The sequence below is a fragment of the Scyliorhinus canicula genome, chromosome 24 (genome assembly GCF_902713615.1).
Source record: "Scyliorhinus canicula chromosome 24, sScyCan1.1, whole genome shotgun sequence".
In the NCBI taxonomy this organism is placed as follows: Eukaryota; Metazoa; Chordata; class Chondrichthyes; order Carcharhiniformes; family Scyliorhinidae; genus Scyliorhinus; species Scyliorhinus canicula.
The window spans coordinates 16949855-16974348 of NC_052169.1; the positions used below are offsets into that span (position 1 = coordinate 16949855).

Here is a 24494-nt window from a genome sequence, read left to right on the forward strand (position 1 = left end):
TGTCCAACAAAAAAGAAACACAACAGGCAGCACGGTAGCATGGTGGTTAGCATAAATGCTTCACAGCTCCAGGGTCCCAGGTTCGATTCCCGGCTGGGTCACTGTCTGTGCGGAGTCTGCACGTCCTCCCAGTGTGTGCGTGGGTTTCCTCCGGGTGCTCCGGTTTCCTCCCACAGTCCAAAGATGTGCGGGTTAGGTGGATTGGCCATGCTAAATTGCCCGTAGTGTCCTAAAAAGTAAGGTTAAGGGGGGGGGGTTGTTGCGTTACGGGTATAGGGTGGATACGTGGGTTTGAGTAGGGTGATCATGGCTCGGCACAACATCGAGGGCCGAAGGGCCTGTTCTGTGCTGTACTGTTCTATGTTCTAACAATCAACTAAATTGGCATTATTAGTTTCTATTGTTTATATGACTTCCCCGAAAGAGCAAAACCACGAGCATGGCCTTCAAATGAAAGATTTCTGCCCCTGTGGTTGACTGGGCTGAAGACATACAAGAACCCCCCCCACCCACTGCTTACCTCAGACCGGAGTTGCTGCTGCTCCATGGCGATGAGAATGGCCTGAGGGTTGGAGGACAAGTTTTCTTCAGGCTCTTTAAAACCTGGGGATGTTCCCACACCTCCACTCACAAAGCTAACAATGTTTTCAATGAACGTGTGGATCCCAAGGGACTGATTCAGGTCAAAATCCGACGTGCTGTACCAGTGGGAAGTACCGTAGGGGCGATCTCTGCTGTGTTTCAGCCGTGTCCAGGTGGCTCGCAGCGAGTCTGTTGGGCTATAAGCAGGCCCTGTGGATTATGAAGCATTGGAAATAAGAAAACGTAAGCCAAGAAGTTTGCATGGAAAGATACAAGTTATATGCTCTCATCTACTTATACGATAACAAGCAAACTGTAAACAAAAGTCATGCATAAAGCAGATTTTTAAAAAAACAATTGCCAAAAAATATTATTTCAAATAAAACAGAATATTAAGGAGAAAGGGGGAATTACTGGCAACCTGCGCTGGTCTTGGAAGATTCCTAGCTAAAGATTTTGTGTGCTGTTTTTTTGGAAACGCTGTTGTACAAGCTCATTGCAAACCTAAACTTCAACAATGAACTGTAAAGTCTCGTCATTACATTGCTTAAGCTGTGACTTTACGTAGGGGTAAATCAGCAGCAATAACCATGAATAACCATCCATCATGGTGCATAACAAATGGCACAAGTCAAGGCTGCTGCAATCAAGGGATAGTACATACTCTGCACGGCGTATTATATGTAGGCATGCTTTAAGCTTTGAAAAGGTTAAACATGCCATCATTTACTTGCTTGCAGCTCCTTTGGTTTCTGGGACTCAACTGGCCAACAAGGAGTAAACAGACTACCACATAAAATCAGAAGACAAAAGGAGACATTTGATACAACACATGCTTGTAAAGTCTCTGTGTGAAGCAGATGAGTGCTTTGGGCATAATATGACCTTGAGAAATTCTGTTTATCCATCAGTAGCTTGTCCACAAACCGCACAAACGTCATGCTACTGCCCTGCCATACAAGTGACATTTCTCAGGCAATTTTCACACTAATCATTCTTTTTTTTCTTTTTATAAATTTAGAGTACCCAATTCATTTTTTCCAATTAAGGGGCAATTTAGCGTGGCCAATCCACCTACCCTGCACATCTTTGGGTTGTGGAGGCGAAACGCAAGCAAACACAGGGAGAATGTGCAAACTCCACACGGACAGTGACTCAGAGCCGGGATTGAAGCTGGGACCTCGGCGCCATGAGGCAGCAGGGCTAACCCTCTGCGCCACTGTGCTGCCCACACTAATCATTCTTGCACAGCTATTTGTAAGCATCAATTAATTAAGGTATATTACAATATCATTAAACTGTTTTACACAGATTAAAGCGTACTCAGTCACACTGCGCACAAAGCATGCAATAAAAGCCAAATATTGCTGGAAATCTGAAATCAAAATCGAAAGTGCTGTAAAATCTCAGCAGGTCAGGCAGCATCTGTGGAGAGAGAAAGAGAGTTCATGTCGAGTCCAGTAGGACTCTTCTTCTGAGCTCTTAAGTTCTGAAGAGTCATAATGGACTCAAGCATGGGCCACAATTATGCAGAGCGTCAGGGCAGCTGATGGTACTGGTAGGTTTAAAGTTTGAACGAAACACCGAACACAAGGATGCAAGGTTCTCCAAATGGCTCCGGTTTAGCACCAAACTTTAAAAAGGATTTTTACAAACCTTTTAAACTGTGCAGCAAGGCTTATTCAAATCAATTAAACAAAAATGAAGAGTTCTGGATAAATTGATACAATATTGTAGAGCAGCCCATTTCAGCACTGCCTCGACATCGAAGATTCCAAAAACAACAGCGATCTACACAAGGCTCACCTCGTTTTCGCTGAACTGATGCCAAATCTAAGTCTACATCGACATTCCTTCTGGAGCTCTTTAAAAAAAGAATATTTAACAATAAATGAAATGCATAAGTCAATAAATCATTAAAAATTGGCAAATTTTATTTCAGTTTAACAATAGGGACGTAAAGTTGTAATTATGGGCACAATCTACCCGATTGGGGAGAGAGTCCCGTAGCATGATTAGCCCGTTCTCTGCACCCAGGCGCTCCGTTCGCTGGAACTCCTCAGTGCAGCAAGATCGCGATGTTATTTTTAAATGGCGTTCCGCTCGCTTGAGCCCTGGACGCAACACCCTGCCAGCTGGCAGTGCCACGTGGGTTCCATGGCAGAGCCAGGCTGGCACCGCATAGGTGCCTGGGTGACAACAGTGCCAAGGTGCCACCCTGCCCAAATGGCATGCACCTGGGGGCCTCCAAACCCCTGGCAGACCCCCACGAGTGTCGTTCCGTCTGGTCCCAGTTTGTGGAAACCAGCACTGAACGGCGCTCGCCCGAGATCTCCGAGGCGAGGGGGTTAGATCTCGGGAACGCATATTGGAGTGAGACTAGCTGTCTCACTCCAATATGCAGATTTGCCAGAAAGTGATCCCACCCACAATGGGCGGGATTCACATTGCGACTTCTCGCAAGATAGCGTTAGATCTCACAAGGCGTGGCAAGCCGGGCAAGATCCAGGAAGTGGGAACTCCCGGCATTTACCGGCCACGACACCTTCCGGGCACAATGCAGCCAGGAGATCCTGCCCTATATCTTTAGCCACTAATGCAGTTGAGTTTACTTGTCTGGGAATGATCAAGATCAAGGCAACATTGAAATATATTAATTGGCACCGCCAATTCTCCATTTTGAGATGTAAAAATAAAGGCTGAAAAATGATTAAAACATGAAAATCTTTATTAAAATTTTAATTTTGGTTAATCATTGTTTTAATTGCACAGTACAAGTGATAGTTACTTATATTATCTGCTTCAAGTTTGTTATATTACAGATGCAACTATCCAAAAAACTTCCAAGACAAAAGTCCTGTTTTCCTATTTCTGGATTCACATAAATCTTCTGTACTTTTAACACAGCCAAGTGCTGGGGCTCCCATATATGCTCATGTCAGAACAGTGGGGCAGCGCACCAAGTTTAAATTCAGATGAAGAATGCTACTTGTCAGCATGAAACGGAGGTCATGTCAAGTGAAAGCTTCACTCTTGACAGTACAGCACAGCCAGGGAATTTATCACATTTAGTATCAGAGGCAAATTGTGCCAATGAAGGGTATGAATCCCCAAAACACCAAAATGAATTACAAAGAACATTACAGCACAGGAACAGGCCCTTCGGCCCACCAAGTCTGCATTTTTAAATGGTGTCCCGATCTCAAGAGGCCCACAAAAAGAATCTCCCACTTTTCCCCCAACCCAAACACAACATGGGAGTGTCCCCTGGCCCCCCAAAACCCATACTGAAAACCCTGGTCCGATCGCGAGCGTGCAGAAAAAAAGAACACCCTGGCAGGGCACCACCCTGCTTAAAGGCCATGCAACTGGGGCCTCCGACTCCCTTGGAGACCCCCACGAGTGCCGTTGCGTCTGGTCCTAGTTTGTGGGGACCAGTACCAAACGGCGCTCACCCCAAGGTGCGAGAGGTGAAAAGGATTGGATCCCAAATCCTCAGATACTTTAATGTGCAGGCTTAATGCCTCACTCTAATTTGCAGATTTGCCAAGAACTGATCCCCCCCCCCCCCCCCTTGCAACGTCTTGCGAGATTGCGTTGAATCTCGCGAGGCACTGCGAACCGGGTAGATCCCGGGAGCGGAGTCTCCTGGCTTTCGCCGGCCATGCTGCGCCACGGCGAGCTGTTTTTCCAGCGCAGGGTGGTCAGATGATCATGTCCTTTGTCAGGTGTTACAATGCACTATACTGACAGGTGAAATCAGAGCAGATATCCCCCCCACTCTGAACTACTGAATATCCAATCACAGTTAGACAGTGCCATGCCAAGGCCAAATGTCCCCCAGAGAGTGAGGGAATATACAAAATGAAGTTACCATTCTCACACATCTCACAATGAATGATATTGGCTGAAACTGGAGTGTAGATCTATCTGCCCACTTGGTTGATTGCTAGGGTACAACCCAATAAGGAGGCTTCCGAAATGGCTGAGCAAACCGCTCCATTCAAGGGCAATTCGGGATGGGCAACAAACCATTTCATATTCAAACAAAAAAAAAAATTTACCCCCTCGTCCAACCAACTCAAAGCAAAGATGAATACAGTCCTACTAGGCAGAGTTTTAAAATCAAAGAACAGAGTCTTAGACCCATGAGATGCAAAGATCTAGAGATTTTCATTAAGATATCTAGCTGCAAGGGGAATGACCTTGTCAGTGACGTCCACATCCCATGAAATGAAAAATGAAATGAAAATCGCTTATTGTCACGAGTAGGCTTCAATGAAGTTACTGTGAAAAGCCCCTAGTCGCCACATTCCGGCGCCTGTCCGGGGAGGCTGGTACGGGAATCGAACCGTGCTGCTGGCCTGCTTGGTCTGCTTTAAAAGCCAGCGATTTAGCCCAGTGAGCTAAACCAGCCCCATGAAACAAGCAATGAAAGATATTTTAAATAGCCAGACTACATACACCTCAGAGTGCTAAAACTTTAACCATGTTTAGGAAACCTATTAAAAACGTGTATAATTGCACCGGCAGCTGAAGAAACAATCCAGCAACTAATTTGCAAATAGTTCAAGATCCCTTTAAATAGTGGTGATAGGAGGTCCTCCGGGTCACTTCATGTGGTGTTCAATGGTACAAAGTTGTAAGAGTGAGACGGTTGAGGGTTCAAGTCACAACTTCAGGGCCTGAACACAAAAGAGTTGTTAAACTGCTCTGATGTTCTCTCAGATAGATGCATCAGATCTAACCACTAATTTTAAGGATGGGGTGTCCTGGCCAACATTCGTCCCTCAAATGACACCACAGAAACAGATTACCTGGTCATTGTCACCTTGCTGCTTGTTCGAGCTGGCTATGTTCCAACTGCTGCTGAGTTTCCGACATTGCAGCGGTGACTACACTTCGGAAGTACTTACTTATCCGTAAAGCACTTTGAGGCACTCCAGGAAATGTGAAAGGCACGATAAAATCTATTCGTTTTATTATTGCACCAACCTTTAAGACCGAAATACTCACAAATGCACAACCTTCCTCGTCAGATTCAGGCTGAGACAAGTCTGATTCACTTCGCGATTTAGTCAGTTTGTAGGTCGAACTTGATTGCACAGATTGGCTCTCTGCTGTCAAACTTTCACTCCTGTAACAAATCGGCCTAGTCATCATCAAAGTCTTCCACAATCAGTAAATTAAATACTGCCAATAAATTAGCAACATTTTAATTACTCAAATCTAAAAATGAAGTCAAGATTGTTTAATATAACTAGGAGTATTGATTAGGTCATAAAACACTGTAAAGACGACATCATTTCAGTGTAACAATTATTGCAATGTCTAGAAAATACTGTAATATTAGCTCCAAACTAAAAAATATTTTAGCATAGCCTTTGTAACTGCTTCCAATTCAAACAAAATTTACTGCTCGTCCAACCAACTCAAAGCAAACATAAATACAGTTGTACTAGGCAGGATTTTAAAATCAAGAACCTTTTGTTGAAAGTTGGTGCTTGGGTTAGGTGGATTGGTCATGCTAAATTACCCCTTAGTGTCCAAAGATGTGCAGGTTAACTTGGGTTATGGGATAGGGTCGGGGAGAGAGCCTTGGTAGGGTGTTCTTTCGGAGGGTCGGTGCAGACCCAGTGAGCCAAATGGCCTCCTCCTGCACTGGTTCATCTGTGCTGAAGAGGCATCGAAGATGCAAGTGCCAACCCAGTGGGAACAAAATTGCAGATCTACAGGGAAAGAGCAGGGGAGTGGAGCTAGCTTTTGCAGAGAGATGGCATGTTTACAATGGGTTGAATAGTTTCCAGCTGCACTGTGACCATTTTTATGATTGTAATAAAAAAATAGCTTTGCCTTGAGGACACTACTTCTGGAAACCTACTTCTGAAACCAGCTGCTTTCAAACCTTCCTGATCCAAACTTTTTTATTTACTCTGCTGCTGAAGAAAGTAACACCAGCTGCAGTAGATCTATCCCCATTACGTCCCAACGTGGCAAGTTATTTCACTACTTTTCAATGCATTGGTACAGGTATTCTCACAGTAGCCTGCATGGGCAAAGTGCAGTAATCGGAAATTTTGAAATCCTACAATGTCGGGTGCAGCAGTGGATTGTTTAATTAACCGCTGGTTTCATTCTCTTCTTCTGGGGATACCTATGCAAATTGCTGAGACCCCACTTTGGATTGTACTCTGTTCCCGTTTGGATTGATGAACTAAGATTCAACTGATCCCCACCCCCCAGGTGTCAGATGAAATTATTCAGCAGAAAATCTCAGTATTGTATGGACGGATACAAAAGGGATTCAGTGGCAAGGGCCACAAAAGAAACATAACCGCTGTCAAATCCCCTGGTACACTAGAATTTCAGAGTTGCACACAATGTGTCATGTTTACCTACAGAAAACAATTGCTGTAGTTTTTAGGAGGGGAGTTTTGGCATACAAAGACAAGTTTTCTGCTCATTCAAGGCCACTTGCGGTCTTTGCATCTTGTAACCTGTGAGGCGCCCCACAAACCCATTGCGTTGTTCCACTGACTGACAACCATGTTAAATTGCCCGTTAATTGGAAACAATGAATTGGGTACACTAAATTTATTTTAAGAAAGAATTAGCAATCCAGAGACCCAGGGTTTGGGGGTCCCAGATTAAAATTCCACCACGGCAAATGGTGAAACTTGAATTTAATAAAGGTTCACTAATGGCCTTTAGGAATGAAAATCTACCATTCTTACCAGGTCAGACTCCAGATCCACATCACAACAATGTGGTTGACCCCCAAATACCCTTGCAAGCCAATAAATGCCAGTGATACCCACATCCTATTAATTAAAAAATATTTGAACATTGAAAATCAAATGAAATTAATAAAGGTACAGGTTGGAAATATATAAGAGGGTGCCACAGTGGTTATCAATGCTGCCTCACAGTGCTACAGAACCGGGTTCGATTGAGACCGTGGGTGACTGTGTGGTTTGCACATGGCCATGGTAAATTGTCCCTTAAGTGTCCAAAAGGGATAGGGAGGGGTGTGAGCCTAGGTATGGTGCTCTTTTGGAGAGTTGGTGCAGACTCAATGGGTCGAATGACCTCCTTCTGTACTGTAGGGATTCTGTGATTTACAGACTGCTGAGCATATGCAATGTCACTGATATGGACCTAAAAAGCATAAAAAGATAAAAACACAGAAGAAAATGTATAAATAATAGCTGGAAAAATATTGGAGTCGTTAAGTGCCACCATGAATAAAAAACGTTTTGCTGTGTCACAGGCTGCCTTTAACTTGCAGCTTCAACAATACAAAGTATATAGCCAAGATTAGGTATCGACCCAGAGAACACTCATCCCGATTGGAGGGATAGATTACCACTAATTTTCTAGGCTTGGTACGTTAAGGGCTGTTAACAAGTGAAAGAATACTACACATTGCCAGGGACCCGGGTTCGATTCTGGCCTTGAGTGGAGTTTGTACATTCACCCAATGTCTGCGTGGCTTTCCTCCAAGTGCTCCGGTTTCCTCCCACAGTACAAAGATGTGAAGGCTAAGTAGGGTTACAGGGATCGGTCGGGGGAGTGGGCCTAGGTAGGATGCTCTTGGTGGGGTCAGTGCAGACTAGATGGGTTGAGTGGCCTCCTTCTGCACTGGATTATGTCAATTACTGTGCAAAATAATTCAGTACAATTTGCAATTGTAAGATAGGTAACATGTCATGTCTTTCCCTCTAATTGGTCTTCTGATCATTTTGATTATACTCTTAACAAAATAATGGTTTCTAACCTGGTCATAAAAGCAAGTCCCTCATTAGCTCCAGAATGTCCCATCTGCCCATCCTCCTTTTGATGTAACTCTTGTATGACCGGTGTGACTCCCAGAATTAATAAGGCACAGCGATGGATGACAGAGTTGCATGCTGCTGTGTAAAGGTCCTGTCCCTCTGTAAGTCCGGTGCTTGCTCGCCGTTCTTCCCGGAGCGGAGACGGTGGATCGTCTAGTCGGACGACAGTCCCATTTCCGATTCCAGATGTGCTGTTCATTCTCTCTCGATCACGACCGCGAGCAACTTCACGGGCTGATAGAAAACATTGAAAGATTTCTGTAACATGCAACACAAAACACAAACAAATAGAACATTCATTAAAAGCTAGCAGAAGCATAGCCAAAAATGATCCCAATTATTTTTTTTCATGGCATCGGCAATATACTATCTACCTATGAAGAGATGGAAATAATATTCCATTTGATAAAGGCAGACTAAAAATAAATAATAATAATTTATTGTCACAAGTAGGCTTCAATGAAGTTACTGTGAAAAGCCCCTAGTCGCCACATTCCGGCGCCTGCTCGGGGAGGCTGGTACGGGAATTGAACCCGCGCTGCTAGCCTTGCTCTGCATAGCTGCACTTGAGGGAAATGAGTCCCTTTTGGAGGACATGCAACAAAACACTCCTGCAAGTGAATATGCAAAGCACTACTAATTTTGAAACATTATCTGTAGTTTGCTAAAAATAAATTTTTATTCTCACTAGATGCAGTAGTTTTATAATCTGGTGCAAGGGGCAATTGAACAATCCCTCGCTCACAATGTAAAACTTTGTTAGTATGGAATGATTATCAGAGACTCAGCTACAATCAGGCTCTGATTCTCTTAACCTGTACTCCTGTGAATGCAGATTCCTTCTCACAGCACAGGCTCATACATAGAAACATGCATACAAAATAGAAACAGGAGGCAGCCATTTGGCCCTTCGAGCCTGCTGTGCCATTCATTAATCCTGCCTTCCCCTCCCCCCCCATATCCCTTCAACCCTTTAGCCCCAAGAGCAATGACTAATTCCTTCTAGACTCTCTGGGTGAAGAAATTTCTCCTCATCTCAGCCCTAAAAGGTTTGTCCCTTATCCTCAAACTATGACCTCTAGCTCTGGACTCCCCCACCATCAGGAACTTTCATTCTGAATCTACCCTGACTAATCCTGTTAGAATTGCACAAATTCCCATGAGATCCCCTCTCACTCTTCTAAACTCCAGTGAATATAATCCGAAGCAACTTGGTCCCTACATCCCAGGAATCAACCTGGTAAACATTCGCTGCACTCCCTCCATTGCAAGAATATCCTTCCTTAGATACGGACACCAAAACTACACATAATACTCCAGATGTGGCCCCATCTTACAGCACATTCATTTGGCAATGCAATTTTTTTTGTGTTTTAAGTTATCATGGGTCGAATTTCATTCTTTAGTCCAGAGCAATAATACCTCACTTTTGAACTACAAAGTCACTTACTTTAAAAGAATAAACAAGTGGAGTGTTCAGAATTCTTTAAAGATTTGGAACAAGGAAATTTCTTTCATAGGAAGTGGCTGACATTTGGTGCCCATGCCCAATTGCACATTTCAGAGGGCAGTTAAGGGTCAACCACATTGTCGTGAATCTGGAGTCTTCTGTAGGCCAGGCCGGGTAGGGGCGGCAGATTTCCTTCCTCAAAAGGACATTAGTGAAGCAGCATATAAGCAGCACATTAGGCATTATGCAAGTTGATAACGCAACACTGTCTGATTCGGTTTGTTACAACAGTGACATTCAGCAGCAGAGAAAACTCAGTCAGAATTCTTGCAATAGTAACGGGAAAAAAACTCCTCAATGAAGAGGCTCAATGCTAAGAAAATAGAGATAATTGGCTCTGTCGGGTCTTTTCTGGCTCTTCTTCATAGGCTTACTGGCATGTCCAAATTTAAAACTCAAAACAAAATTCAAAGCACAGATCCCCTTTATGGCATTTTCTTCCCAGCTGAGTGTGGGGGTGGTATCCACCAGATTTCCATTTACCTCACCTGTATAAACATCGTAGTCTGCTCGAAAGATGCCGCATTTTGATTGAGCCCTCAAAAAGAAAAAAAGGATGCCGCAAAGGATTGAGGATAAACTAGAGTTTCCAATGTCGAGGATAGAAGTATTTCAAGACCCTTGTAATACAAACTTTTTTTAGAAACGTCAGTATCTTCCACAAACACAGACTGTGCAGAAAGAATGATTCGCTCCAGGAGTGATTGAATGAAGAAATAGGGCTTGGATATTTTTAAAACAAAACTTTATTATGAATACAATATTAACCTTTCCAACTTCACACCCGAAAAGAGCAGCTTCCTTAATCACTACTACTCAATTTTCCTTTAAACAAAAAGAAACAAACAGCTCTCAATCTATCTTATTGTGGGAGAATTGTGGACTCAGCGTCAGGCAGATCAGAATGCAACTCCTTTCTCCAAGGTTTCTCCAAAAACTGCCTCTCGAAAGCTTTGCAAAATGTGTCTCTGCATTCTTGGCTCTACCCAGCAATGACCTCATCTTCCCAAGCTGAAAAACAATCTCTGCAGGCTGCAAAGCACGTCAACTCCCCAGGGGCATTCCCAGTCAAACCACAGTTAATTAGTTCAGACTGAATAAACATTCCTTTGTCAATTTCACCTTCTGGCTGCTAAAAGCATCTAGGCCCATCAAAATAGATTTTTTTTTAAACAAAACATGGCCACTGCAGTCAAACACACACTAACCACAGGCTTTGAACCCTTAAATTGCCCAATACTTAGAATCAAATATTCCTAAAGTCTTCCAGACATCACATAAATCAGACCCAAATGCCCTGTGTAGTACACTGTTCACTGAATTAAATACTGCTTCATATACAGTATACTTAAGCACGGGACAAATCAAATCGGTGGCACTGTCTGCCAGAACTAGAAACATCTTCACTGATGTTGTAAGACAGCATCAGCTGTATCCAAAAACCATTCAAAATGAATTGATTTCAGGCAGCTTTTACTCACTTCCAGCAGTCATGACTTCTTGTTCTCTTTCTTCCTCTTCTTGTTCCGGGTGCTCTTCATCCCGATCTCTATCTGCCTGCTCTTCCATTTCAGCTTCCTCGTCAATGGTACGAGTGAAAGATCGTTCCTGAAGTTCAGCATCTGTTGGGTCTCGATTTTCTGACAACTTGGAAAGAGAGACAGGGGGGTATAAAACTTTTTTTTAATGACCTCGGTAGTACCTCGGATTATACAGTTCAGAAATCAAGACTTTATTTCTCAATAAAAGATATTCTTGGACTTCAGTATTTAGCTGGCTGGCTACAGAAACAACATGGACCTTTGAGACTAGAGACGGGGTATGGGTAGGTTATTGTAGACACAGAATATTTAGCTCAAATCGATGGCAAGAAAATACTGTGAAGGGGAGGAGGTGTGGAAACAAGTCAAGAAATAAAAAGATAAAAGCAAATTACCACGGATGCTGGAATCTGAAATCAAAACGGAAAATGCTGGATAATCTCAGCAGGTCGCACATCATGGAATTTTTTTTTTTTTAATACAGTGCAGAAGGAGGCCATTCGGCCCTTGGAAAGAGCACCCTGCCTAAGCCCGCACCCTCACCCTATCCCCGTACTCCAGCAATTCCAACCACCTTTTTTGGACACTAAGGGTAATTTAGCATGGACAATGCACCTAACCTGCACATCTTTGGATTGTGGGAGGAAACCAGAGCGCCCGAAAGACATGGGGAGAACGTGCAGACGCTGCACAGACAGTGACCCAAGCCGGTAATTGACCCTGGAACTGTGAAACAATTGTGCTAACCACTGTGCTACCGTGCCCCCCCATCTGTGGAGAGAGAACATAGTTGACGTCTCACGTCTGGATGACTCTTTGTCAAAGCTAGGCGTGAAATATTAGCTCTGTTCTCTCTCCCACAGATGCTGTGAGACCTGCTGAGCTTGTCCAGCATTTCCTGCTATGCATAAAAACATTGTCAAAGGAGAAAGGGACATTTTTAAAAAAGTGATTAAACTAGGAAAATAAATACTGCTCAACGTTCCAAAAAAAAGAAGAATTAAAAGGTGTCGCATCCTAAACAAATTTAAGGGCCAGAAGTATTGATAGCCAAGGAAAGATATTAATAGCAATGGAGATATAATGTAACAGCTTGGATGGGACCAGAGTTTATATAATGTTCAAGGGGCAAACACTGGTAACATTGATAGTGAAGGATTCCATCACATTGATGGAACGTAAAGGTGCCTTGTGTGCATTTGTTAAGATAGAATCCACATAGATAATGTGAAGCAATAGGAACCAACATGGTACAATACATTATAGGACACCAAACAGTGGAGATTAAATCAAAAAGGGGTTCTTCAGATAATTCAGAGATATGTTAAATAACAGGATGATAAAATTGGACCACTTTAATCATCTCCAAACACACTGGAAAAGGGAAATGAATGAGGTCAAAATGGGATCAATTTTCAGAATACATCCATGACTGCTCCCTAGATCATAACGCTTCGAGTCAAAGGAAAGACGTATTGCTGTAAGTTCTGTGAAGTTGCGAAAATATCGGACATCAGAAACACTGGTTCCATGAAAATGTAATGCAGGTAGATTGAGGTTTTATTGCCGTTTGTCTGTCATCACTGGGTCAAAGTCCTGGAAGTCCCTTCCTAACACTGGATAAAAGCAAACTACTGTGGATTAAGGAATCGGAAACCAAAAGAGAAAATGCTGGAAAATCTCATCCGTAGGGAGAGAAAAGAGCCAACGTTTCGACAAAAGGGGTCATCTGGACTCGAAACGTTAGCTCTCTACTCTCCCTACAGATGCTGCCAGATCTGCTGAGATGTTCCAGCATTTTCTCTTTTGGGTTCGCTTCCTAACACCACTGTCCTACCCAGATGCCCTTCAGTGTGTCAAGGGGTCGGCTCACCATTGCCTTCTCAGCGACAATCGGGTATGGGTAATAAATGCTGGGTTTATAGAAACGCCTGCAACCCTATGAAATAAGTTTTTTAAAAGTAGCATATTAGCGAAGCTACATGAATTATGGTTTGGTTCCAAAGCACTTGTGCACAGATTGGGTGCATCATTATAGAAAGGATAAAACTGCAGAGACTGTTCAGTGTATATGATGCTAGGGGTAAGGCAAGTCAAGTATGTGGGGAATCCTGGCACATTGACATTATTTCCAATGAAGCAGAGCAGATTAAGAAATGTAACTGAGCCTTTTAAAATTATGGAGAGTTCTAGACGTAGTAAATAGGAACAATCTGTTTTCTTTAATTCAGTGATGAGGAATGATCTTACTAAAATCTCCCGGTGGGAGGAAATAGGTTACGGGAAATTTACACAGAGGGGCTGGTTTAGCACTGGGCTAAATCGCTGGCTTTGAACGCAGACCAAGGCAGGCCAGCAGCACAGTTCAATTCTCGTACCAGCCTCCACGAACAGGCGCCGGAATGTGGCGACTAGGGGCTTTTCACAGTAACTTCATCAGAAGCCTACTCGTGACAATAAGCGATTTTCATTTTCATTTCCTGGAGCATGGGATGCTTTTCCAAATTACTGGTTGATGCTGAGCCCTGTTTTTTCTTTTCAGTGAAAATGGATAAATATTTGAAGTAAATATACAAGATGAGGAGAGGTAGATAGAGCGTTAGATAAAGAGGGGAATAAGGGGGCGAGGGAGAGGGGGGATTGGAGGGCGAGAAGGAGGTTTGGAGAGAGGGAGAGAGAGGAAGCGAGAGAGAGAGAGGGGGGGGCGCGAGAGAGCGAGGGGGGGCCCCCGAGAGACGGGAGAGTCCCCAAGAGACAGGGAGGGGGGGCCCCCGAGCGATGGGGAGGGGGGGGACAGTGATTAGTTCTGGGTTGCTCCAGCAACCCTCAGCTCGGGCAAGGCAGATAAAATTGCCTCCACGGTTCACATTTCAATACTCATTCCACTCAAAGCTAAATATAGTGCTCAGCAAAATAAATTCAAACGATCCACATTAGCAGTATATAAATTGTTTATATTTTTAATATCGTTCCATAAACTTACTCTTCTTTCGCTGGAAGGTGACTGGGTCTGGATAAGCTCCATGTTTTTACACGCTAGCAGTCTGTTCCTGACCTTGTAAACACAACGATATATTTCTGCAAGTGTTTTACTAGGCTGGTACCTAAGAAATGTTTGGGGGAAAAAAATTAGGTTATGAAAATGTTAATGAACAGCGCAGTCCTTCTGCAACAAATCTGGCATGGTTTAATTTAAATGGCGGAGCTTCCAACGCAGTGTTCAATTGCAACCCACATCTCTTCCCCCAACATCAGCATTCTGTCGCTGCTATGTGGCATTGGAGTAGGAACAGCGCATCCTGGCCTACTTAAAACAGAACATCAATAAGCCTGCTCTACTATTTTGCATCTGGATCGGCCTCCTCGGTTGACGAAGAGGCAGTGTGTGCATACGTTAAGAGTATACGGAGTTCCTGCTCAAGCTGCCAGCAAACAAGGTATTCTCGTGAACCAACAGTTTTAATCTGGATAGGGTTACAGCTGCTGCTTACTGTAGATTTCCTACAGTAGACCACAGTGGAAGGAGGGCCAACCTTGCACACTAGTACAATTGGATCTTGGGAAGATTTAATTGGTCCAAAAATGAAAATGGCTTATTGTCACGAGTAGGCTTCAATGAAGTTACTGTGAAAAGCCCCTAGTCGCCACATTCCGGCGCCTGTCCGGGGAGGCTGGTACGGGAATCGAACCGTGCTGCTGGCCTGTTTGGTCTGCTTTAAAAGCCAGCGATTTAGCCGAGTGAGCTAAACCAGCCCCTCGTGAGCTCCTGACCAATTAACATTTCTACGGCAACCTAACTACCATGAACAGCTTGTGAATTTGCTTCAGCGTCGGAGGCCAAAGATCTGGCATAATCTCACTTTTTTTTTCTAAACACATAGTAAACCCAGCAACATCTGCTCCATTGCTGTTCTGGAGAAACATTCTTGAATCATTGTAATCTCCTTCAGTCTTGCAATTTAACTTCTACCCTCTTGTGCGTTGGTTGTGGTCTTTCTTTCCTCCACTGGTGATAACTGCCTTTGGCTATCCCACTTCTGTACTTGCCAAAGGATTCAACCCATTGGTTAGTTACCTATTCTCTCAGCTCCTCCCTCCCTGCTTCCAATTTGGACAATGGCTTGGATGTTTTGTTGTATTAAAAAGTGGTTTAAAAGTGCACATTGCTTTCGTACTTGAGGACAGTAGCCACTGTTGAACAGCTGAACACAAGTCTCAAGTTTCCATCAAATTCCTTAAGAACTAAGAATTAGGGACAAGAGTAAGCCATTCAGCCCTCGAGCATGGTCAACCATTCAGTAAGATCATGGCTGATCCAATTGTGGCCTTGACTGAACTTTCCTGCCTACACCTACGACTCTCGGCTGCCTCGTAGATCGAAAGTCTACAACTCAGCCTTGAATATATTAAATGACCCAACTTCCACTGCTCTCTCGAGTAGAGAATCATAAACGGTTAATCGTAGAATTTACCGTGCAGAAGGAGGTCATTCGGCCTATCGAGTCTGCACCGGTCCTTGGAAAGAGCACCCCACTCAAGCACACACTTCCTCCACCCCATCCCCTTAACCCAGTAACCCCAATCCTTCGGAGAGAAGACATTTCTCCTCACCTTCTCTCTGGATTGAAGTCATGCCTTCCAGACGCTAAATGCTTCTCCTTTGTCAAACCCAAAGTACAACTGATATTATCCCAGCTGAAGGTCGAGACAAACGAGCAGCGACAACGCAAGTTCAGTTTCTCCCTGGTACTATGCTTGGGATAGAGGGTGAAACCAATCTTCAATTTGTTTGTCAAATAGTTCTCGTCAAACTGGACTGGGGTTAGTATGAAGTTAAAATGTACAGCTAGCTAACCCAAACTCCCCATAGGTATTGCTACAGTGAGGCACTCTGGAGAAACCCTTGCAAAATTAGGTTTGCTCTTTGAAGAGGATTTAAATATACGAGAATTGCATTCCCCACTAGAAATCTGTGCAGCTGATGTGGTGGTGGATTATTCTTAACTGAACGGATGTCTAAGAAACAGTGCATTCACTCCAGAATCTCACCCATCTTAAATTATAGCAAAGTGTATTTTCATGTCCATTGAGCTACCCTTGCACGCTACCAACTGCAGTGAATCATTTCCTATTTCCTCACTATACCTACCTAGGTGAAAATTAAACACAAAAGGAAGTTAGTACAACTCCTTTGCCTCGGTTTCTTCCTTCCTACGTCCATTACGGAGGCAATTCTAGCCCCATTTGTTTCAAGAGCAAATTGCCCTAAACCTCGGAGCATGAAATCGAGAGCCCTCACCCAACTGAGCTGGCAGGTCAGCCCAGGATGAAGAGAGGGTTGATCATCAAAATCATTCCTCATCTTGCTCCCCCGTCCATCCACGCAAGCTTGCTGCCACTTCGCCCCAAACTGCTCCTTCCCACTCACCCTATCCTTGTGACCCAACACCTTCTCTTCCCCATCTTCCCTTGCCCTGTTCTAATGATCCTCCATCTTTCAACTCTGCCAAAAAATGGGGAGTTTGGGTTTGATCTCGACTGCGCACAGCCTGCGATATCAACCTTTTGTGAAGGAAATCTAAATCTTTCATTGCAAACCAGCCCGTTAAAAGTTTGGCACATCTTTATCAGACACGTGCCATTGCTGCGATCATCAGTTTCCAAAGCTACCTACACGAAATGCAATTCTAAATCAAGCTCAAATCCAAACAAATACAATTGGAACATTCAGCGAAGGCTGGTCACTTACCTGCTTTCCGCACAAACTTGATTCAGTAAACCAGTGTGCTTTAGAAGAGCAGCAAGAACAAATCTTGACGCTGTATCCAACAAGGTCTCATTGCCAAGAATTGCACTGTCCCAATCTGCAAAATATATTTTACTGTAATCATTCGACTGATTAGACATTAGCAAACCCAAAATTGGATAAACATTCAAATATTAGATTCAATACATTTGAAACCTACGTGCAGTTTTGTTTTTAGTGACAAAGGCCGAGGGGCGTTGCCACTATGAAATGTAACACCTTTCAATTTAAAATCCATAGAATACAGTGTAGAAGGGGGAGAGAGAGGACGAGAGAAAGAAAACAGGCAAGAGTAAGACTAAGAAAGAGGGAGCAAGAGTAAGCAGGTGAGAAAATGCAATGTTAACAGATATGGGTAAACTAACCCACTGCAGTACCCAGCTGCCCCACGCATAACTGTGCTGTTTGGCATTGTGTCAGCTGTAATTCAGTGGAGTTCTCCCACCTCAGTCAGGTTGTGGATTCAAGTCCTGCCCCACACACCGGAGCACAGAAATAAAGGCTGACACACCAATTCAGCACCAAGGCAAAGCGTTAGCCATGTTTTGACTGAGATGTTAAACAAAGGCCTCCTGCACTGTAAATTCTATGATTCTATTGAACCATCCATTCAAAGCAAGTTATTAATTTCAGTGGTGAAGCAGTAAAGCTGTTTGTTTTGGGTCTGTGATATTAATGATGGGGAACTAAACCAACCCAGTATTTGCAGCACCCCCCCCCCCCCCCCCTTCCCCAATAGAGTATTCCACTGGGTTTATTTAATCCTCTGACAGTATAATGATTTCCCTTAACTGGTTCCAGCTCTATCTGTCCAAAATTGACAGCAAATTTCCAGTAATGGATTTTCTTCTTTCCCCTCTTGCGATAGTTCAAGTTTTCACCTTCATTCAAAATATTGTCCGGATGATTAGAATCGACTTTCAAAGGCTGATAATAACAGATCTACCTCCCTTCCAACATCCCCAGCTGGGCAAGAATATAGTCTATCTGAGCTCAATTCCTGAGTCAGAGCGTCTTTCAATTGAACAATGTGAAGCCAAATTACCCCATTCAGCTCTCAGCAGAAAGCTCATAGTATTACAGATTTCATTCAACGACCCACATGCTCACCAAGGTTGAACCAGAATGTAAAAACCCTCACATTCTTGCCAGCTTGAGCTTCAAACCCCACATTATGTCCATTATCAAGGCCACCCATTTACTCCTCTACAGCATCCATGTATCTCCTACCCTGAGCCATGCTTGGCTACCTCCAGATGAGATTTCTCCAGTGTCTGATGTGCGGAACTCCCATGCCAATTTTGCTGACCTCCAGCTCCAGCGCCTAAAAGCTCTGCCACTGGCATCTTGTCCTGCACAGCTGCGATTACCATTTAACAGGTTTCAAACCTTTGCTGGCTCCGCACTCCTCAAGCATCAAATTCAAAATCTTGGTCCTAATTCAAGACCAAACCTTGCCCTTTCCCAGCTCTGAAACTTCCCACTTTCCGGTGGAAGGTATATACCCGATGGACCCCACACTCTCCCTCCTGTTCATCCCACCCTACTTTCATTCCACCATCAATGGATTGAGCAGGGAGGCGATGGAGTTATTGTTACTGGACTGGCAATCCAGAGATCCATTGTAATTCCCTGTCGGTGCACTGCCAAGGTACCCAGGTGGCAGTGCCACAGTGCCTGGGTACCGGCGTGCCCAGTTCCCGACGATCTCTAATGGCCTGGGAGACCCCCTCCCAAGATGCCATTACGACTGGTCCATGCTTGTGGAAACCAGCAATAAACGGCGCCCTGGCGAGATCTCCCAAGTGCAGGCGTTAGGTCCATGGCGCTGGTAGAATCCCGCAAACACATATTTAAATGAAAAACATGCTGATCTGGATTACGGCCTGTGAGGGCTACATCTTGCTAGACTCTTAAATGTGACGAGGCGTCACAAATCTCGCGAGACCTCTCACGAGATTCAACAGCATACTCCCGACACCAACTCGGGTGCGACGAGGCAGTAACATTTTGGGCACATTTCCAAACGCACAGCAGTCTTTAAAAGTGTCTCAGAATATTTTATAATGTGAAAGCTACTATTGCGTAAATTGTTATTTTCACTGCCGTGGCTGCAGATACAGATGTTAGATGCAGCTTGCACATTTAAGCAAATTACAAACAAAACATGGGTAGCTATGGTTATGATCCACCTACCTTTGCTAACAGCATAGTCCTGCATTTTGAGCCAAAGAGCGTTGACAGGTTCTTTAGTAGAGCCCAAAGCCAGATCAACAAGCATAATATTCTCGGCACTGAGGCTATATTCAAAAGGTTTCTGTTCCTCATTTCCAGACAGTGCAACTTCCAGAAGAGAGCTCAAGCATTTATCTGCAGCAAAAACAATTTATTTTAATATTTGTCTGTATATTAACTAGTCCAAACCTAATCTTTTCAAAAACAATGGGTGAAATAATAATTCATACAAATGGAATCCAAGCCATTTTAAGACGGGAGCTTTGTCATCAGGATTAGTTTGCCCCGTATGACAAAAATACTTTAAAACATTTGCTGGTCCAGTTTTCTTCAATCCAAGGAGCGACTCCTGGTTCATGCATGATGCAGACCCAACACAAATGGAGATCTTGCATTTTTACAATTAACCCTGACGTTTAAAATGCTGCATTTCCTCATTTCACTGTGGCCCATTCTGTTGCCATGAACCTAGTATCTTAAGATATCTGACTTCAACAACCAGTTGATGCTCCCCATTTTCTCCCACGAGCATCCAAAATTCACATAGAATCAAAATTTTACAATGGTCATTCAAGCCCTTCACATTTGCCCGTTTCTGAAGGAAATTTGTCCCCTGCCTTTATTATAATTGAAATGTTTTCCTTTTCCAATGTGTAACCATTTGCGCAGGGATCTAATGCTCAGGATTTTGCCTGCACCACTGTTCCTGGCATGGCACTCAACAGCGCAATAATCCTCTACCCAATAAAAACTCTCCCTTTGCTGTCATTATCTTCAATGTAAGCCCTCTGAATTACCAACTCAACAGACAAAAAAAAAAAAAAACTTGTTCCATTTGCCTCATCGAAACCTTCTAATAGGTCTCGCTCCAGGGTTAGCACTGCTGCATCACGGCGCTGAGGTCCCAGGTTCGATCCCAGCCCTGGGTCACTGTCCGTGTGGGGTTTGCACATTCTCCCCATGTTTGTGTGGGTTTCACCTCCACAACCCAAAGATGTGCAAGGTAGGTGGATTGAACATGCTAAATTGCCGCTTAATTGGAAAAAAATGAATTGGGTACTGTAAATTTATTTTTAAAAAAGATCCTCTCCATAGTTCTAATGAAAAATTTCTAAAGAGCCTCCTTGTAATTAAAGCTGCTTAACACTAGTGTCATGTTCCACAAGCTAACAGACACATCAAAGTTGAGTCTTGGTGATGTTGCTATTCCGTAAAATGTCTTTAAATTAAGTCATTAAAAATACTTAATTTACCTCAAGTCATTGTAGTTTAATTGGCTGATAATGAACACACAAAATCCAGCTGAAATCCCAATTGTCCTAACACAATGCTCTCAATGTTACACTGTGAGCATCTCTTTGGAGTGGAAAGAAAATGTTTACTGTGTTAACTGGGTCAATAGGCATCTCCGTAACTCTGTTTAGCTTCCTCCCATTTTGTGCAAGGCTAGCTTGTATTTATCTTATTGCGCCTTTTGATTCATAACACTGCACAAGTGAAACGATTGCGAATTCCCAACATTACGAGATGGAGCTGTGGGGTGGACTTTCGTCAGTGAAGTAATATTTCCACTTTTTTCTGCTGATGAAATTTAATTTACTTCAATCAAATTGTGCATCATACCCCAGAGTTAGGAGGCAATAGTAAAGCTGGACAACTCCTGCTGCTGGTTTGATGCGGCAATATTAGCTCAACTCGGTCAGGGAATTACATATTCCGCCGAAGAACAACATTTTAAAAAATAAATTTAGAGTGCCCAATTATTTTTTTCGATAATTAAGGGGCATTTAAAGTGGCCAATCCATCTACCCCGCACATTGTTTTGAGTTGTGGAAGTGAGACTCACACAGACACAGGGAGAAGGTGCAAACTCCACACGGCGAGTGACCCGGGACCAGGATCGAACCCGGGTCCTCAGCGCTGTGAGGCAGCAGTGCTAACCACTGCGCCATCGTGCCGCCTACATTATACTAATTCTTCAGTATTCTCTCATTTGAGGATAGGGCAATAAGCAGACAGCAAACGAGTAGACAGTTGGGTTAGTAATGCAGGGCAGAAAAAAAAAAAGTTGCTTGCGTACATTTGTAACCGACTTATCAACGAATACATCAAAAGAGCATCCTGGTGGATTTTGAAGTTGAGGAACGTAAAGACTCCCTCAGGGGCAACTGAGCCAGGAGGTTCAGCTGGCTCAAAGCATTATTTAATTTGTGATTACTGCCTACAATGCTGAAGTGCCAGCAGTGCAGGCTCTGAATCATAACCCAAGAGGCAGCAGAACTTCAGCTGAAGTTAACAGCAGTGGACACACCATTCACTACTGCATTGTTAAATTACACTGAAATGTCAAACAAAGGTGGCACAGTGCCATCATTGTGTTAGCGGGCACATTGGATGCTAGCAAGTATTTTTAAACTCTAGGCCAGAAGTTGATTCTACAATAAACCACACTGAACACGTTGCTGTACGCTTAATTTCTAAGTGTTTAGTTTTACCGAGCTGGGGAAGATCCATTTCCAATCCATTGCTGAACAGAGGCGTTTTTAGCCAATGGCTTGTATCTTGTTCCTCAGATGACGTAGGTGGGCCCTGCAGCATTCCACCAAGACAGCGGCCTACAAGCAGTGCAACAGTTCTTTCCAGGTCCACGAGCCACACCCAAGGCTGGGCAGGCTGGGGTATTGCCAAATCGTCGGGGTCAGCACTTTCAAGAGTACCTAACAATACAAGTCCCAAAAAAAGAGATAATCAAGAGCACTTCAGAGAACGCGACTATACCTTTCTTTATACTCTCAAATTGACGGGCTCAAATTACCAAAGGCCTGTACACTTTTGTTACCTCTCAATTACCTCGCGTTATCACAAGAACATTCAGTTAATCATCAGGGGTACAATATGATAAAAGGATATAGCTACAGGAATGATACAAGTACCTGAGCATGCTTCTTACCATGTAAAGGCCACTGCAGCTCCTGCTCCTCTAGAAGTGTCGCAGCTGGTAAAAGTCGGTTTAAGCGGTCCAAGGGTGGCAGTAAATCCAGCAGTTGGCTCAGCAATGGTCTGGCCACAGAGACAGGCAGTAGCAGTAGGGAGTTAATGATCTGACAGAGCATGCTCCCTGCTGCTGATCCATACAGAACACCTGCCAAGGAAAATAATTTTGTGTAGGTATATGGAAGATTTTGTTTTTTTAACTAATGCTTGCAGCTGTACACGAATCAGAAATATCTAAACATTTTACCTTAATAGCAATAACAATCTTTATTAGTGTCACAAGTAGGCTTACATTAACACTGCAAAGAAGTTACTGTGAAAATCCCCTAGTCGCCACACTCCGGCGCCTGTTCGGGTACACGGAGGGAGAATTCAGAATGTCCAATTCACCTAACAAGCATGTATTTCGGGACTTGTGGGAGGAAACCAGAGCACCCGGAGGAAACCAATGCAGACACAGGGAGAACGTGCAGACTCCACACAGACAGTGACCCAAGCCGCGAATCAAACACGGGCTCCTGGAGCTGTGATGCAAAGGTGCTAGCCACTGTGCTACCGTGTCGCCCCAGTAATAGGTGGATTACATGCAATAACAAATTTGAAAAATGGGGAGAACAAAACATTTCTGGAAACTGCATTTACTATTCTCTCCTCCCACCCCGATTTAAATACCTCTACTACACACCTTCAAATAATTTTCCAGCTAACCTGTATTGGGGGCCCACATGCAGCATCCGTGTGAATCTGAAAGAGGAACATCTGAAACAGAAGCCGCAGCTCAGACAGATTTAAATCGGACAATTCACTATTTTGGTTTTGGACATTTGTGAACAGTCCCGTACAAATGAGGGGCTCTTGGTGGGAGTATAAATCAGACCTCTGGTGGTAAAGAAATGCGGGCGAGGTGAAAAGTAATGGATTTATAGGGAACTGGAACCCTGTAACAAGTGGGATATCACTCAGAAGTCTGCAGAGAACCAGCACACAAGGACAGCAGCGTGGCACAGGGGTTAGCACTGCTGCATCACGGCGCCGAGGAGCTGGGTTTGATCCCGGCCCCGGGTCACTGTCCGTGTGGAGTTTCCATATTTCTTCCCATGTCTGCGTGGGTCTCATTCCCACAAACCCAAAGATGTGCAGGGTAGGTAGATTGGCCACTCTAAATTACCCCTTAATTGGGGAAAACATTGGGTACTAAATTTATTTCAAAGAAGAGACCCAGCACCTTTGAGTTGGGCAGTAATTTTCCAAGTTTATTTGGCATCAGTATGAAGAATAGAAAATGGAATTATACACCAAAAGTTGTGCGATTGAAACAAGGGTAGGCACAGGTAGTATGGTTTTGTAACGGACTACAGGAATACAAAACAACATAAGAACTAGGAGCAGGAGTAGGCTATCTGGCCGTTCGGGCCTGCTCCGCCATTCAATGAGATCGTGGCTGATCTTTTGTGGACTCAGCTCCACTTTCCCGCCCGAACACCATAACCATTTATTCCTACATCAATATACATTGGTTCAGTAAATACACTCAAGAAGACAGTGACCAAGGACTGAAGGTGAACAGTAATCTGATCGGGCCCACGGGTTCAATTGATAGAGTTGGTTATGAAAGGATTTAAATGGGTTTAAAGACGTTTCCACTGGTGAGCGAGGTCAGACCTAGGGCCACAAACACCAGATAGTCACTAATAAATCCAATGGGGAATTCAGGAAAAACATTTTTACTCAGAGGGTGGTTAGAATCTGGAATTAGGTACCACAGGGAGTGGTTGATTCATTTGAGGGGGAACATATGACGTATAAAGAAGTAGAAGGCTCTGCTGGCAGGACGAGATGCAGAATCATAGAATCCCTACAGTGCAAAAGGAGGCCATTTGGCCTATCGAGTCTGCACCTTCTGAAAGAGCACCCTACCTAGGCCCACTTCCACTGGTCTATCCCCGCAATCCCAATTAACCTGCACATCCCTGGACACCAAGGGGCAATTT

At 43.8% G+C, this 24494-nt stretch overlaps 1 protein-coding gene across 8 annotated transcripts in view; it reads right to left on the bottom strand.

The window, feature by feature from the left end:
* herc1 (HECT and RLD domain containing E3 ubiquitin protein ligase family member 1) overlaps positions 1-24494 on the bottom strand; it is a 239823-nt gene that overhangs the window by 132745 nt on the left and 82584 nt on the right. For 7 of the 8 annotated variants that reach the window (XM_038784384.1, XM_038784381.1, XM_038784380.1 and 4 more), the window contains 10 exons: positions 22460-22651; positions 22005-22226; positions 19471-19644; positions 17218-17332; positions 14452-14572; positions 11409-11574; positions 8360-8675; positions 5599-5719; positions 2389-2446; positions 521-792 (listed from right to left, as the gene is read on the bottom strand). In XM_038784384.1, coding sequence (XP_038640312.1) covers positions 521-792; positions 2389-2446; positions 5599-5719; positions 8360-8675; positions 11409-11574; positions 14452-14572; positions 17218-17332; positions 19471-19644; positions 22005-22226; positions 22460-22651 — 1757 coding nt within the window. The remainder of the gene's footprint in view (positions 1-520; positions 793-2388; positions 2447-5598; positions 5720-8359; positions 8676-11408; positions 11575-14451; positions 14573-17217; positions 17333-19470; positions 19645-22004; positions 22227-22459; positions 22652-24494) is intronic. The other variant, XM_038784383.1, reaches the window with a different exon arrangement.